We start from the raw sequence: 17,794 nt of genomic DNA, 5'->3' as shown, positions 1-17,794 counted from the left end.
CAATTGTGGACACTGGAGGTGGTGTGAGAGGAGGGTGGGAAGGGACAGAGGGTCAGAAAGAGGGGTGGAAATATTTCTAGGAACTAGAAATGGAAAACTTTTTGTAATTGCATGATTGAGTCACTATGCAGCGTGTACTGGATGGGAGATCGCATTTTGTGTGCTGTGATTATGCTTAGGGAAGGAATGTAAATTGAGTTACCAACTATTTGATGACCGCAGTAAAGATATATAGCCCCAGCTAGGTGCTACTTTATAGGATGCCTAAAGTTAGACTTGTGTTCATGGAAATGTATATATCAGCTGTGTTTGCTATGAAAATATTTAGATTAATCAAGATCTTTAGTAATTCAACAAAATGTGGGGGAAAAAAAGAAAAAAAAAAGACAAGTGGCATTATATCAAACTAAGAAGTTTCTGCACAGCAAAACCATAGTAGTTAGTGTAAATCATCCACCCTTGGAATGGGAGAGTATTTTTATAAACTATGCTTCAGATGATAACTCATAACAAGAATACACACATGTCTTAGTTTACCTGAAAAAAAAATGATTAACCCAATTAAAAGATGGTAAAATAGGGGGGAAAAAAAAATCTGTGTTGAGAATACAGGCAGTGAAGATTAGGTAGGAAAGTCAAGGATGAAAATGACCCAGGTATTACATAGTAATTCAAGTTTTAAAATCTTCCACATTACAAAGTTTGATAGTTAAAATAGTAATTTTCTTAGAATGATTATATAAATGATTTTTTTTTTTTTGGATAGGTTTTTGCTATAGGGCATGTGTGCACACCAGACAGACAGAGAGACGGAAAGCGAGAAATCACCCCTCAGGAGGGATGGCCACGCCGCAGTCCCTTCTCCTCCATTCTCCTCTCGGGATCTTGGGCACGTATGCACACGCGCCCGGCATGAGTTGAGTTTAAGTCACCGGGTCCGGGACTTTAACTGCAGTTGACTACATGGGAGTCCAGCAACATAGCCATTATGCTAACTGCTGGTCCCTATATAAATGATTTTTAAAACTTCAAGAAAACACCTCTTGCAATATAGTGAGGCATCCATCACTCAAAATGAAATTCTCCAGCATATTTATTTATGCTTGCTAAATAATTCTACTGGTTTCTTTTTCCAACTAGTTCTAACTAACTCCGAAATAAAAGGCACAGTCATACAATAGGCTTTGGTTAGCCTCTGACTAAACTTTAGAAAAAGTTCTCATGTTCAGGACAGAGAGAAACCTACGTGGCTACAACAAAGACTTCAATCACTTTCTGATCAATGAGGACACTTACCTCCAAAAGAAGAGGGCCCAAGGATTCCTTTTCTATTACTCCTTGACTACTTGATGATATGTCTGATTTCTGCACATCATCATCAGTTGTTGATTTTTCTGTAATAAAGAAACATGAAAAATCATGCATCCAAAAAGGGTTCATTTCCATAACGGCAAGTTTATGAAGACACAAATTCCCCTAATTTCAGATTCAAACAACATTTTAGAACCTACACGCTTTCACACTTAATGTTACTGCTACTCATTTTATGGATGATAAAATAGTGTCACAAAGGCTAAGCAATGTGCTCCAAATCATGCACAAATAGTGGTAGCAAGAGGATCTGAATATTAACTAGAGAAGTCAGTGTTTCAACAGTGAGAAAAACATACAGCAGGGAAATACATACACTTTTTTCTTCTAAAGTTTATTTCTTTCAGGGAGAGAGAGAGAAAGGGAGTAGGTAGAGAGAGAGAGAGAGAGAAACACGGACCCCTGACAGGAGGCTCGCCACATGACGATCTTCCTCACAGCCTTGCAGCCGGGCAGGCTCTCGGGCATGAATGGCATGAGCAGGGCCACCCAGGGTCTGTATCCCAGCCCTCCCGATACGGTTCTAGTACAGCACAGTGGCACCCTACTGCCTGCTACCACAGCTGGGCCTACAGTCCTTTTTAAAAGCCCATATCACAGGTTTTTGACAAACTGGTGAAATTATTTCATTTATTATTATTTTTTAGAGAGATTCTTGCCATAGGACGTGTGTGCATGCCAGAGAGACAGAGAAAGACAGATAGAAATCAAAGAAATCATCCCCCTGGGGCAATGGCCACACCACAGTCCACTCTCCTCTTGAGATTTTGGGCACACACACATACATGTGCCCAGCGTGAGTTTTAAGCCACTGGGTCAGGGACTCGAACCATGGTCGACTACATGGTTGTCCAGCGACATAACCATTATGTCATCTGCTGGTCCCCGATAAATTATTTTTTTTAATTATTATTTTCTTCATTTTTCTTTTTTGATCATCTGACAATGAAGAGAGAATGAAGAAGATTTTTGCTTTTGAGAGCTTATATGAACTCATTACCTTTCCACATTCATGCTGTGGTGTGCTGATTGATAACACAGCAACTGCTAAATAATTTGGAGTGCTTTTGTGTGGTGATGTTGAAAAATTCAATCTATCCCCTTTTTATTTCAGTTTGCTATAGGCAGGGGTGCTCACCCGAGACAGACAGAGGACAGGGAAAAAGAAAGAGAGGGAGGAAAGTGAGAAAGCACCCTCTGGGGAGGTTGGGCACACTGCAATCCCTTCTGTATTCTCTCAGGATTTGGGGCATACACACACACGCACTTGGGCATGTTTTTCAAGCTGCCAGGTCCAGGACTTGAACTGCTCAGTTGGCCATATGTGATCTAGCCCCCTTAATCTCCAAGCCACCTGCTGGCCCCCATCTGTCATCTTACAGCGGCATCACAGTAAAACAATACAAGTTCCCCATCTGTCATACTAATTAGTTCACCAAAAACCAAATATGACATTATTAACTAAAGCAATTCATTTTTTCATTTTAAAATATGAAGTATTTCGGGACCAGCAATTAGCGTAATGGCTATGTCACTGGACTCCCACGTAGTCGACCGTGGTTCGTGTCTCGGACCCGGTGGCTTAAATCTCACGCCGGTTGCGTGTGCGTGTGTGCCCAAGATCCCTAGAGGAGAATGGAGGAGAAGGGATTGCGGCATGACCATCCCCCATGGGGGGTGACTTCTCGCTTTCTGTCTCTATGTCTGTCTCTGTCTGTCTGGCAAGCGCACGCGCCCTATAGCGAAAACCTCTACAAAAAAAAAAAAAAAAATTAAGTACTTCGAAAATTCAAAAAAATTACAGAAAATTACATAGCATGCACTCATATAGTCACCATTCACTGTTTGAAAATATTAATATTATTTGCTTTAGGGTTTCCCTTTAGAATAAATTATTAGAAATATAGCTAATGCCTGCTATCCTTCCACCTCTGTCCTTCTTTTTTTTTTTTTTTCCAGAAATAACTACTATTCTTTCTGAGGTTGACATAATCCTTTCCAGGCATGTTTTCATACTTTCACTACATATGTATGATTTCATGTAAAATGTATTATTGTTTTGTGTTTTAAGGTTTGCATAAACGTATACAGTTTTTTCAGACTTTTTTTTTCCTAAAGTACCTCACGCAGTAGCACTTTATCATTTGCACCACTGCGGCTAGACTAATTTACATTTCTTATATTTTATGTTTCAGATTTCCTATGTGGTTTAATTCAACCCCCAGTTCTCCAGAGCTAAAAAAATCTCTGTTCAGTCAGTTATCAGATATTCTTATGTGTTTCATTTTGAAACGTGTGTTGAAATAAATACTCCTCTTGGAGTCTCCTACTCTTACTGCTACTACCTGCTCCTCTCTTTGCCTAGAATTGATTATTTTTTTTTAAGTTTTTTTTTTTTTTTTTGATATTTTCAATACATGATTTCATGTAAAATGTATTATTGTTTTGTGTTTTAAGGTTTGCATAAACGTATACAGTTTTTTCAGACTTTTTTTTTCCTAAAGTACCTCACGCAGTAGCACTTTATCATTTGCACCACTGCGGCTAGACTAATTTACATTTCTTATATTTTATGTTTCAGATTTCCTATGTGGTTTAATTCAACCCCCAGTTCTCCAGAGCTAAAAAAATCTCTGTTCAGTCAGTTATCAGATATTCTTATGTGTTTCATTTTGAAACGTGTGTTGAAATAAATACTCCTCTTGGAGTCTCCTACTCTTACTGCTACTACCTGCTCCTCTCTTTGCCTAGAATTGATTATTTTTTTTTAAGTTTTTTTTTTTTTTTTTAGAGATTTTCACTGCAGGGCACGTGCGCTCGCCAGACAGACAGAGAGAGACATAGAGACAGAAAGCGAGAAATCACCCCCCAGGGGGGATGGTCACGCTGCAATCCCCTCTCCTCCATTCTCCTCTCGGGATCTTGGGCACGCACGCACACGCGCCCGGCGTGAGTTTTTTAAGCCACCGGGTCCAGGACGCGAACCGTGGTCGACTACGTGGGAATCCAGTGACATAGCCATTACGCTAACTGCTGGTTCCCTAGAATTGATTATTTTTTGGAGACAGGGTCTCACGATGCTGCCCAAACTGGCCTCACACTCGTGATCCCCTGCCCCAGCCTCTGAACTAGCTGCTACTATAAGGCGTGCCCCGCTCTACCCTCCTGAGACTAGCCTTTGTTTTTTTAGAGTGCAGGCTTTCCCAGAATATTTGGCTCTTTGTTCATATAAAGAGTAAGGTACTAAAATGCGGACTGGCAGCTGTGGGGAGTGGGAGCAAGGGCTTCTGTGGGGTCCCTGGGTTAAGATCCTATTCTTTTTCCCCTTGGCTTACCGTCTGGGTTTTGACAGGGATTTCTGACAAGGATACAACAGGAGGTAATATTTTTGAGACTGAATGTCTAAAAATGTCTTTATTTTGCACTCATCACTTTCTTTGGATGAGCACAGGATTCTAGTTTTCAATGTTAGTTAGAAATCTAAACCCATTCCGAAAACAATCTCATGCATGACAGACCTGTTTCTTCCTCTCTCATTTATTTTTCTCTCGGGCAATTTGAACTGTCACTGAATTGTGGACTGGTGTGAGTTTCATTTTCTTTCCTTTTCAATAACTGTACTGGGTACTACCATGAGGGCTTTCAATCTGGAAATTCATATCCTTCTAGTCTGAAATGGGTTTTTTTGTGAGTTTGTTTTTGGATCATTTTTCTTATAATTTCATCTATTTAGTCAATTCTCTTTTTCTGGGAATAATGACTTGTTACCTCCTGAAATAATCTCATATGTTTCTTATGTTTTCTCTTATTTTCCATTGCTTTGTCTGTTTGTTTCACTTTCTGAGAGATTTCTTCATATTCTCTTTCTTTCCTTTATCCATTCAGACGTCACACGAAGCCTACTTAGCCGGGCACTGTTTTGGGTACTGAGTAGTAAACAAAAATCTTGCCCATGTAGCTCTAATCGGGGTAGGCAGATAATACATAAAGTACATGACTTGTCAGTCATAAAAAGTGCTGTGGAGACCAGAAGATGGCATAATGGTTACGTTGCTGGACTCCCACATAGTCAACCGCAGTTCGAGTCCTGGACCCAGCGGTTGGAAACTCAGGCTGGATGCGTGTGCGGGTGTGCCCAGAATCCCAGGAGAAGGGACTGCGGTGTGGCCATCACTCCTGGGGGGGTGATCTCTAGCTTTTTGTCTCTCTGTCTCCATCTATTTCTCGGGAAAGGGCATGTGCCATATAGCAAAAATCTCTCTCTCATTAAAAAAAAAAAGTGCTGTGAACAGGGGCCAGCAGATGGTGTGCTGGTTATGGTGCTGGATCCGACACAGCCCACCACAGTTTGAGTCCCAGACCTGGCAGTTTGAAAATCATGCTGGGCATATATGTATGCTTGCCCAAAATCCCAGAAGGAGGAGGGATTGTGGCAAGGTCATCCCTACTGGAGGGTGACCTCTCACCATCTCTGTATCTCTCTGGTAAACACACACACCCCTTTGGCAAAAACCTTCAAAAAAAATCCACTTACTGGTTATTTTTTTAAAATACTCTGAGGAAAACAAATCACAGGAGGTGTGGAAGGATATGGAGATTTTGTTTTTGGAAAATGTAAATTGGAGAGTTAAGGAAAATTCCATTGAGAAAATATATTTGAGCTAAAAGAGATGAGTAAGCCATGGGGATATTCAGGGAAAGAAGAGCATGATAGACAGAGGGAACAGCAAATGGAAATATTAGGCAGAGATGCCCGCAATTGCTGGGACAGAGGGGGAGAGAAGCCATAGTAGAAATACGGTAAAGGGGCAGTTTTTTTCTAGCTATCCACTTTTACATTCTAAAAGTTCTTTCTTTTTTTTTTAAGAAGAATTATTTATTTAATTTACCATTATTTTTTAATTTGATGAGAGAGGGAGAGAGAAAGGGAGAAAGTAAGTTGCCAGTCTGTGTCAAACTGCAGTGAGGAGCCCAGCACCCTAACTACCACACCACCTGCTAACCCTGAAAGTTATTTCTTGTTTTGAATGTTTCATTTTATATCATCTTACTCTTGTTTTAAGGATGAAATATCTTCCCTTGCCTCTGAGGGACTGTCTGGTTGTTTTACATTTTCTTCTATTCCCTTTTTTCTGTTTGCCTGGTTTGTTCTCCTATGTATGCAGGCTTTCCTCAAATACTTGGCTTTTTCATATTAAAGAATGAAGTTCTAGGAACCAGCAGTTAGCGTAATGGCTATGTCGCTGGACTCCCACGTAGTCGGCCGCGGTTCGTGTCCTGGACCCGGTGGCTTAAAACTCACACCGGGCGCGTGTGCGTGCGTGCCCAAGATCCCGAGAGGAGAATGGAGGAGAAGGGATTGCGGCGTGACCATCCCCCCTGGGGGGTGATTTCTCACTTTCTGTCTCTATGTCTCTCTCTGTCTGTCTGGCGAGCGCACGCGCCCAACAGTGAAAATCTCTCAAAAAAAAAAAAAGAAAAAAGAATGAAGTTCTAAAATGCTGGCTTGTAGCTGTGTGAAGAGCAGGGACAAAGGAGGAACTAATTTCTTCATTTGAGGATAATCCCCTCTGATACTAGGTCCCACAACTTCCCAAGACAACCAGTTTTCAAGTTAACAGCATGAGCCACTTTGTTAAATAACAAGGAGCTCAGATAATAACATCTGAACAAAAACATTTCTTTAATAAAATTATGAGGTTCTCTATAGTTTCTTAATAACAAAAAAGTAAAATAGAATATTACAAATTTCTTAATAACAGAGCACACAGCATGGCTGGGTTTGTTTGCTTGTTTGGTTTTACCTTGTTCCATTCTCTTCATTAGCTGTATCTGATCGACCGTTTTCTTCAAAATCTTGCATTTGTCTGGTTTTACACTCAAGCTGTCAATGTCGCTAATGTTGGCAGACAGTAACTCAGCCAGCTCTTCCAAGTACTTATTTTCTTGTTCCCTGCGCCTCTTTTCAGTGCTGTTACACAAAGAAAATTCAGTGAGTAAACACGTATATCCCTACATAGGGTGCGTGTGCTTCCAATTAAGATGGAGAGAGACAGAAAGTGAGAAATCCCCCCCCAGGGGGATGGCCACGCCATAGTCTCTCCTCCTCCATTCTCCTCTTCAGATCTCGGGCATGCAACTGAACCACAGTTTACTACGTGGGAGTCTAGCAACGTAACCATTACTCCATGTGCTGGTCCCTCTGGTCAAGTTTATACATTTAGAGAAATCCTTATTTTTATATAGAATACCAGACATGGGGACCAGCATCCAAGCACATGTGTGTGCATGCCCATGATCCTGAGAGAAGACTGGAGAAGAGAGAGTGGGGTGGCCATCTCCCCAGAAGGGTGATTTCTCTCTTTCTGTCTCTGTCTCTCCAGTAAGTGCATGCGCCCCACAGCAAAAATCTCTCTCAAAAACAAACAAACAAACACAAAAACCCAAAACAGATGCAGAAAACAATTTAAACTCACATTTAAAAAAACGAACACTACAATATCCAAAAGTGCAGAAAATAATTCCAGGTCAAACAGATAAAGTAAATGACTGCTATAACAGGTGTATTTCACCAATAATGTATATAACTTGAATATTTAAAAATAACTAGTGATTACTAGATATTAAAGGGAAACATACAGTAAATATACTAGCTGCATTCATAACTGTTTTACTTTCTAAATAACTCTTTGAAACAGAAAATCTTAACTTAAACATAACTTTGTTATTAAATTAAGCAAGGCAGACTTTATAAAAGTTCCAATAAGTTATAGTTAGAAATCTGATAAACTCTTTGATCATATGATTAGACCATTAGTTGTCTTCATCAGAAAGAAAAATGTATCTGTTGTAAAGTAAAATAAAAAGAAGAACAATTAGAGAAAAGTACACAGAACAATGCCTTTTGTAGACAGATTTTTTTAAAAAATAAAAAGGTCATCTAATTATAAGTTCTCACAATGCAATAAATAAGATCAAAATTTATCTTAAAGCTAAATGAGAATATAGAAACAAAGAATAAAAGAGCATACAAGCTATCACTTTTTGTTTTTAAAGCATACTGAGTGTGTTGAACGAATGGTGTTTCATTTGTGTTTTCCGGTCCTTTACTCCTAGTTTCATTTTCATCACTCAGCTTGCTTTATGTAATGGGAAGACAGTGAAGTATACTCTGAAACTTCCCTATTAACAAACTAACATAATAGGGAAGACTCATCACAAACAACTGTTTTATAAGCAGCAATCAAAAATCACTTGGCTGCATATAAAAGTGGTAGAAAAAAAGAGGTGAGAAGAAAGATCAGTTGCTAAGAAGCTCAAAATTGGCAACAATTAAAATACCATTTACTTTCTTAATAAAGACTAAAACAGCAATAACACTTATAAAACATTGTAGCAAGCTGAAAAGAATCAAGTCAATTAATCAAATGTATTTACTTACATAAAATACCACAAAATGGCACAAATATATATATATATATATATATCCCAATACATATTCAAATTTTATAAACTATAACTATCACTTATGCTATCTTTATCTTTTAAGTCATCCATTATTGAAGAACTATTCCCATTTTATAAAGTAAAACTGTATCACAACTACTACAAGAACACGAACAAAGGTACTTTGACAAATTTCACACAAAGGCACTGAAGATAAGACATGAATGAAATGAATAACAAATTTTCCTAATGGTAAGGAGTTAAATGGGGAGAAAGGCATGAGCAGGAAAAGAGAGCAAGAGGGAGAGATCTAGGTCTTTTCTTTTCTTTTTTAACCTTTTTTTCTTTAAAGAATTATTTGTTTGTTTGCTTTAATTTGACCAGAGAGGAACAGAGTAAGAGAGAGAGGGAGAAAGTGAGAAAGCAAGCTGCCAGGTCCAGGACTCGAACGGTGGTCGGCTATGTGAAAATCCAGGGCCCTTAACTATCATGCCACGTGTAGGCCCTGAGAGGTTTTTGCTATAGGGCACGTGCGCTCGCCAGACAGACAGAGAGAGACAGAAAGACAGAAAGTGAGAAATTACCCCCGAGGGGGGATGGCCATGTCACAATCCCTTCTCCTCCATTCTCCTCTCGGGATCTTAGGCAAACACGCACATGCACCCGGTGTGAGTTTTAAGCCACCGGGTCCAGGACGCGAACCGTGGTCGACTACATGGGAGTCCGGCAACATAGCCATTACGCTAACTGCTTGTCCCCCTGATGTATTTTCTGACAGGGCCTCACCACTGGGGTCCTCTGTCCCAGCTCCCACTTAGCTAAGATTATAGGTGCATGGTCTATCCAGGATGGGCCAGGAATTGAACCTGGGGCCTCTATATGGTCTCAGCCTCCTGCAGCATTGCCTGCACCACAATAGCTGGGCTGAGTAGCACACATTATGATAGACATATACAAGTTTTGGAAAATCTCAGCTCTGCAACCAATGGTGCTAAGGACATTTGATTTTACCTTAGAGAGATTTATCATTACATGTCTTACTCAGCAGATTAGTCTACAGTATAATCTGTCTAAATATGTGGGTCTAAATTTAAACATATATAAGTTGGAATCACTTGACAGGACTGTTAAATGCGTTTTTGGCATTAAGTACTATGTAAACATGAATGGCTTGAAACTAACAAGGGGAAAAGAAGTGATAGAATGGGGGGACCAGCAGTTAGCATAATGGCTATGTCGCTGGACTCCCACGTAGTCGACCGCGGTTCGAGTCCCGGACCTGGTGGCTTAAACTCACGCCAGGCGTGTGTGCGTGCATGCCCAAAATCCCAAGAGGAGAATGGAGGAGAAGGGATTGTGGCGTGGCCATCCCCCCTGGGGGGTGATTTCCTGCTTTCTGTCTCTCTGTCTCTCTCTCTGTCTGGCGAGCGCACGCACCCTATAGCAAAAACCTCTCCAAAAAAAAAAAAAAAAAAAGAAGTGATAGAATGGTCAAGACAAGCAGACAGAGAGGAGACAGAGGAAGTAAAGAAGCTAAAAGTAATAAAATGATGAGGTGTCTACAGAATGACTTGAGTTTGAGACTAGGACAAATCACCATAAAATTAAGTCACCAGGGACCAGCAGTTGGCATAATGGCTATGTTGCTGGACTCCCATGTAGTCAACCACAGCTCGAGTCCTGGACCCAGCGGCTTAAACTCACGCAGGGGGGGTGTGTGCACCTGCCCAAGATCCCAAGAGGAGAATGGAGGAGAAGGGACTGTGGTGTGGCCATCCCCCCTGGGGGGTGATTTCTCGCTTTCTGTCTCTCTGTCTCTGTCTTTCTGGTGAGTGCACACGCCCTATAGCAAAAACCTCTCAAAAAAAAAAAAAAAAAGAAGTCACCAGTAAGCAAGGAGGAAAAATGAGAGCAGATATGTTTGTACAAACCCAAAATTGAAGGAGAGAAGGAAATGACAAAAAAAATTCTATCTTAATGGGAAAGAAGGCTTTCTTTATTACTTTGGGCCAACTACTCTCTCTTTACTGATTCCATTATTATCAAGGATATGTGGACATGCTAGTCAATGTTACTGAGTTAACTGCTCATCTGATTATCCTCTTTTCTGTTTTTTTTTTTTGGAGAGGTTTTTGCTATAGAATGCGTGCACTCGTGTGACAGACAGAGAGATAGAAAGCGAGAAATCACCCCCCAGAGAGAATGGCCACGCCACAATCCCTTCTCCTCCATTCTCCTTTCGGGATCTTGGGCACGCACGCACACGCGCCCGGCTTGAGTTTAAGCCACCGGGTCCGGGGCTCGAACCACGGTCAACTACATGGGAATCCAGCGACATAGCCATTACGCTAACTGTTGGTCCCATTATCCTCTTTTCTTCAACTTACTAGCTAACTTAGCAAATACTCCTATACTTAGTATGTACCATTAACCATGTATTGTGTCCCGAGGATCCAGGAGTAAATTAGATGTAGCCCCCAATTAGCAAAAAAACAAAGACAAAAAACAGACCATTACACTACTATGACAAGACTGTAACACTACAGAGGCACAGAGAAATGACACTTGGATCTGGAGGACAAGATATATGTAACCCCAGTGACAGGGAAAAGGTGGTTTCCTGAAGAAAAACCCAGCTTTTTCAGAAGTACAAAATAAGAATGAAAAATCTCAAGTTAAAGAACCTATAAATAATTAAGTATGACTAAACGATACATAATAATAAATAAATGGGTGGGGCCAGCAGGTGGTGTGTGTGGTGGCTAAGATGCTGGATTCCCACACAGTCAACCACAGTTCGAGTCCTGGATACTGTGGCTTGAAAATCACACTGGACACATGTGCATGCATTCCCAAAATCCTGAGAGGAGAGTGGAGAAGGAATTGGGGTGTGGCCATCCCCCCAGGGGGTGATTTCTCACTTTTCCCTCTCTCTGACTCTCTCTCACCAGGAAGTACACACACCCTATGGCAAAAACCTAAAATAAATAAATAATCATAAAAACTCTGTGGTACTCTGGAATATATCTAACCAAAGATGAGCCAGATGTTTATGAGGAAAAAAATAAACTATGATTGAAAAAATAGCAAAGATCTGAATTAAACAAAAGGTCTTATAGTTAAGAATACTCTAGAATCTAGATCATAAAAATGTCAGTTTTCTAAATTTATTCTACAGAAATAAACTTCTTTTGTTTGTTTGTTTGTTTTCTTTTGTTTGTTTTTTGTTTGTTTGTTTTTGGAGAGGTTTTCGCTATAGGGCGTGTGCGCTCGCCAGTCAGACAGAGAGAGACAGAGAGACAGAAAGCAAGAAATCACCCCCCAGGGGGGATGGTCACGCCGCAATCCCTTCTCCTCCATTCTCCTCTCAGGATCTTGGGCACGCACGCACATGCGCCCAGCATGAATTTTAAGCCACCGGGTCCGGGACGCGAACCATGGTCGACTACATGGGAGTCCAGCGACATAGCCATTACGCTAACTGCTGGTTCCCCAGAAATAAACGTCTAATCAAAATCTCAACAGAATTTTTTTCCAAGTGAACTTAAATACCGAATTCTACAGTTTATACAGAGTATTAAAGAACCAAGAACAGAGAAAATAATTTTGAAAATTAACAAGAAGGAACTTGTCCTATCAGATCTCAAGGTGACTGGTTATCAGCAGAGAGCTCAGAAACAGAATCCCTGTATATACAGAAACTTGTAGCATGAAAGCAGGGAAGAATATTGTCATAACCACTAATGGAAAAAAAAAATTAGATCTCTATAATTGTATCATACACAAAAATAAATTGCACCAGGCCAGCAGACGGTGTAGCAGTCATGTCTCTGGTCTCCCAAATAACAGTCTGAGACCCAGACTGCAATGCCGGTCATTTGTGTGTGCGTGTGTGTGTGCATGTGTGTGTGCGTGTACCCAAGATCCTAGAAGGAGAATGGAGAAGACTGTGGCATGGCCATTCACCAAAGGGGGTGATTTCTTACTTTCTCTCTCACTGTCTCTGTCTCTCTCTCAGGCAAGTGCACATACCCTAAGGCAAAAACCTCTAAAAAATTAATAAATTCTAGATGAATTAAAACCCTAAATATGCATTAGAATAAAATATGTAAAAATATAAATAAAGCCTCTGAGTAGAAAAAAAAATTCTCTCTTTTTTTTTTAGAGAGATTTTTGCTACAGGGTATGTGCGCTTGCTGGAGAGACAGAGAGACCAAAATCAAGTAATCATCCAGTAGGGGGGATGACCATGTTCCAATCCCTTCTCCTCCATTCTCCTCTCCAGATTTTGAGGATGCACGCACATGTGCCCGGCGTGAGTTTGAAGCCTCTGGGTCCAGGACTCGAAGCACAGCCAACCCTGTGAGAGTCCAGTGACATAATCATTACACTATCTTCTGGTTCCAGAAAAAAAGTTCTTAAGCAAGATCCCAAAATCTTGTCATATGGAAACTTAAGGTTCTCTATGTTGACAGACATCAAAACTAGTGTTAACAAGCTGGGAGACATTTGCATCAAAATATGAGCCACCCCCCCAAAAAAAAGATTAGCAATTACAAAATTTTAAATAATTCTTACAAATAAAAAAGAAAAAGACAATTAACCTACAGAAACATGGACAGATAATACAAACCAAAAAAAAAAAAAATCCACAGAGGATGAATACATGATGAGTACTAAGAACAAAAAGAGGTGATCGACTTATCTAATTATCAGGGAAATGTACTTATAAATTATCAGACTGGCAAAATGTCCAAGTGAGAAGCAAATACTATAATAAGATTGTGGAAGAGAGGGGCTCTCAATGTTTGCCATTTGAAGAGCAATGTGGTAATTACATAGTTAACGTGAAAGTGTACAAAGACCCTAAGGAAACTTGTGTACAAGGTAGGAGGTATGTATAAGGCTGTTTGTTACAGTGATAGCTGTAGTAACAAAAATTTATAACAAACTGATTTATCTCTAGAGAATGTCTATCTGTAAGAAAATGAATTTTTGAAATGTGGTATATTCATGTAATGCAATACAAATCAAAGGTTAATAGGAATGTAGTCAAATCTCAAAGTCCATGTTGAAAAAAATATACTATAGAAAAGTAGTATTTAAAAACAGAATTGCAGACAAATCAATTTAATTGTTGATATTTTATTACTTTTACTAAAACAAGATTATACAAATAGGATAAATATTAACCAAAAAACTAACATTAAGAAAAACTATTATTATTATATATGGTGGATATACACAGTTTCTTAGTCTCTATCCTTTAATTTTTAATTTTTGTTATTGTTAAGAGACACTTTAAAAAAAAAATTATTTATTTATTTATTTATTTACTTATTTATTTATTTTCATTCATCAGACAGAGAAAGAGTGAGAGGGAAAATGAGAAAGCAAGCCACCAGGTCTGGGACTTGAACTGTCATTGGTCATGTGGGAGTTCAGCACTTTAACTACCACACCATCTCCTGGCTCCCTCCTTTCATATATTTTTAAAATTCTCTAATTAAAAAGTTAAACATAGGGCGTAGTGGTGCCCGCCCTATGGCAAAAATCTATGGAGGCTGGAGGATTGCGGCATCAAGTCCATCTCTCTCTCTCTCTCTCTCTGTCTCTTTCTCAGCATGCACGATTTTGGCCGGCAGGTGGTGTGGGCGCTGGACTCCCACACGGCCGACGGTGGCATGGTGGTTAAGGTGTTGGACACTCCCACATGGCCAACTAGGGTTCAAGTCCTCAGACCTGGTGACTTGCTTTCTCACTTTCCCTTTCTCTTTCTCTATCTCTGTCTCTCTCTGGTCAAATTTAAAAAAAATAAATGAATGAATGAATAAAATTAAATAAATAAATTTTTAAAAAGTTAAACATAAAAGGCAATAGTTTTATTTATTTATTATTCTTAAGTTTTCCTTTAAGAAGGACCAACTTTATACATGGATATAAACTAAACCATTAACTGACAACACACATCTGAATGGCAATTTGATATCAATAATCCTCTGGCATCTAGATACTGACTTGTGGTTATAAATACTTAGGTTATTGTCTCCCTGTGACAGTTGATTAAGAAAAAGGGTCATTTTTCTTTTTCTAGCCACGAGCCTCATTAAAATCTTTTCTTTGGGGACCAGCAGATGGTGTAATGGTTATGTCGAAGGACTCCCATGTAGTCAAAAGTAGTTTGAATCCCAGACCCAGCAGCTTAAAACTCATGCTGGCTGTGTGCGCGTGTGCACCCAAAATCCTAAAAGGAGAATGGAGGACAAGGGATTGCAGCGTGGCCACCTGCCCCAGGGCTTGATTTCTTAGTTCCTATCTCTCTGTCTCTCTCTGTCCGGAAAGCACACATATCCTATAGCAAAAATCTCTCTTAAAAAAAAAAATTTCTTTTTCCCTCCATGAGAAAGAAGTATGTAATCTAATGACAGAACAGCCTTCTGCAGTTTTCCTCTTTTGATCAGTGATTACCAAATGGGGCAATTATGCTCCCCTCCCCACCATGGGACACTGGCTATGTTTGGAGACATTTGTGGTTATTGGATTAAGATGCTACTGGCATTTAGTGTGAAGAAGCAGGGATACAGCTTAATATTCTACAATAAACAGAACAGTCCCCCACAACAAAGAATTATCTGGCTTAATAAGTCACTAGCATGGAGGTTATGAAACCTTGCTTTGCATCCTAGGAGATGAATATGGAATACCCCCTAACTCTTCTCTTAGGTGGGAAGCTGCTTTTCTGGCAGTTGTTAAGATCTCTTTCATAACAGACCTCTTTCTGCCTATTGGAGGTGGTTATATTCCTTGTCATACCAAACGTCTTAACTCACAAATGATTATTTTTTTACATCCTGATATTACAATAATACATTTTTTAGTTCCACTAATCCTAAAGTGTTCTAAGATAGTAGTAAAGCACAGATTTATATATTCAATTGAGAAATCTTTACTATGTCCTTACTATTGTACATGTAAGCCACATCTTGGGCTAGGAACCAAGGATACAATGGTGAACTAGAACAAAATCCCTTAACCAAATGGCAACTCAGGGTCTATAAAAAAGTCAGGAATACAAGAAACAATCACAGAAACTAGTAAAATCTTGCAAGTATGGATCGAAGTCATAAAACACAGTGTGTGACAGAAACCTCAAGTGAGGAGATCTGACCTAAGGGTTATGGAAGGGAAGAGAAGGCTCCCTTTAAGGAAGCAATGACGAACTGGCATCTGAAGGATGCATAGGTGTTGGCTATGGGAAATCAAGAGGAAACCAGCTGGACTGAGAACAAGCCGGTGCAGAGACCCTGGGAGAGGGAGAGAACATGGTACACGTAGCACAAGGGACTCAAAGCAGGGCATTAAACGTGGAGTAGACGAAACAACAGCTCTAAAGTGGCAGCGAATATAAAATGAGGCAGCTCTGCCAGAAACAGACTAAGAAAAGAAGAGTGTTCCTACCTTGATGCCAGTGTGTCACATGGCGATCCTTTTCTCTTATGTGAATCTGGGTTAGCAGGGTCAGATGAACTGTCCCCGAGGCCACTCATGTTGAAAAACTTCACACCTAAAAAGGAAGGACAACAGTAAGAAACCACCCTCGTGACCTTTCCAACCAAATAAAGGGAGGGGAAAGCCCCCCCCATGTTAGAAAATTTCTAAACACTGCGGTCTCTCAATGAATAAATAATTACAGCTATCATAAAAGTAACAGTTTCTTTACAAAGCACAGGAGTCTTCAGCTAGTTAGTATTCCTATACCTTCTTTTCTACACCTGTAAAATAAATTCATAATTCTTTATAAAATTACTGAGATCCATTTGGATGAAAACATTGTTAGAATAATGAAATTATTGCACTTTCATGTGCAATGTGAAAACTCAATTATGTAACCAGCACCTAAAAATTACTTTTTACATTTATTATTCAGACTGAACTTTGCAGGAATGATTTAAAACAACTTTTACTCATAAGGTTTGGGATTTAATATGGACAGAAGAAATTAATAATACATATATGATTAAAGTGATAAACTAGATTTGGATTTTGAATTATACTTTCTGCTCTGAATTCTATACTCCTAACATTGTGTTTACATAGTCAGGGGACAGAGAGCAAATGTTCAGTCTATGTTAGGATCTTGGTATGGATGCCAGAAAGCACACAGTCACCCCCCCTCCCCTGCCCCGCAGCACTCTAGTCAGGTCTCTCACATGCTGTTGCCAGTTGGTGACTGCACCTAAAGATCCTTTCTGATCTGTCCAGCATCAACCACTACTTTGTGGAATCCGTGATGAAACGAAGAACCCCACCCCTGGCTTTGCAATCATCACTGCCTTTAGATTTTATTAGTGCCAGACAACAGACTTCACCATTCTCTTTGATTCCCTCTAAAATTCTCACTAAATGGGAAAGCCTTTCACTTTTCCATAAATTCTAAATTATTAAACAACTAAAGCTTTGTATGTCAGCAGTCACATTGGAGAAGTTTATTATAAAGAATGTTGAGATCTATGAGAATCTCTTATTGGCTTTAATTAATACATTTGGGTAAATCTCTAGTCCAGAACTCACTTTATTTTTAGCCATTTTCTGAAAACTAAAGACTATCATATCCCCTTTTGATATGATATAATCCTTCAACCCCTAAACATTTCAATCATAAACTTATTATTTCACACAACCAAGAAGAAAACTTTAGCTTCTCCATGTGAAAACAGCTGACTCCTAGGACTGCGGTCTTACAATTATTGCTCACTCTTCTTCTCTTTTACTCTTCCCTTCTATGTCCAGGTCCTGCTGCTTTTCCTTAACAAGAGATTTTGGATTGTCTCCTAGTTTTCGTTCCCAGATACAGTTATGATCCCAGTTTGGAACCATATACCTCATTCTAGATTAATGCAAGATCCTTTTATCTTGCTTCTCAATTCCAGTCATTCTCACTTCTAATCTGTCCTATAAACAGCAGCAAAGGCATTCC

General features: G+C 39.6%; 1 protein-coding gene across 5 annotated transcripts in view; it reads right to left on the bottom strand.

Moving 5' to 3' along the window:
• The window catches only part of NCOA1 (nuclear receptor coactivator 1), a 206,888-nt gene that overhangs the window by 111,870 nt on the left and 77,224 nt on the right, over positions 1 to 17,794 (bottom strand). For 4 of the 5 annotated variants that reach the window (XM_006147233.3, XM_027771343.1, XM_006147235.3 and 1 more), the window contains exons 2-4: positions 16,276 to 16,381; positions 7,176 to 7,342; positions 1,297 to 1,394 (exon numbers count right to left, since the gene is read on the bottom strand). In XM_006147233.3, coding sequence (XP_006147295.1) covers positions 1,297 to 1,394; positions 7,176 to 7,342; positions 16,276 to 16,364 — 354 coding nt within the window. In that variant the 5' untranslated portion in view covers positions 16,365 to 16,381. Of the gene's footprint in view, positions 1 to 1,296; positions 1,395 to 7,175; positions 7,343 to 16,275; positions 16,382 to 17,698; positions 17,715 to 17,794 lie in introns of those variants that run through there. The other variant, XM_006147234.3, reaches the window with a different exon arrangement.

The sequence above is a fragment of the Tupaia chinensis genome, unplaced genomic scaffold (genome assembly GCF_000334495.1).
Source record: "Tupaia chinensis unplaced genomic scaffold, TupChi_1.0 Scaffold000207_1, whole genome shotgun sequence".
NCBI classification, from domain to species: Eukaryota; Metazoa; Chordata; class Mammalia; order Scandentia; family Tupaiidae; genus Tupaia; species Tupaia belangeri.
Note: the sequence above shows the minus strand (reverse complement) of the source record. Positions and strands in the feature narration are given on the sequence as shown.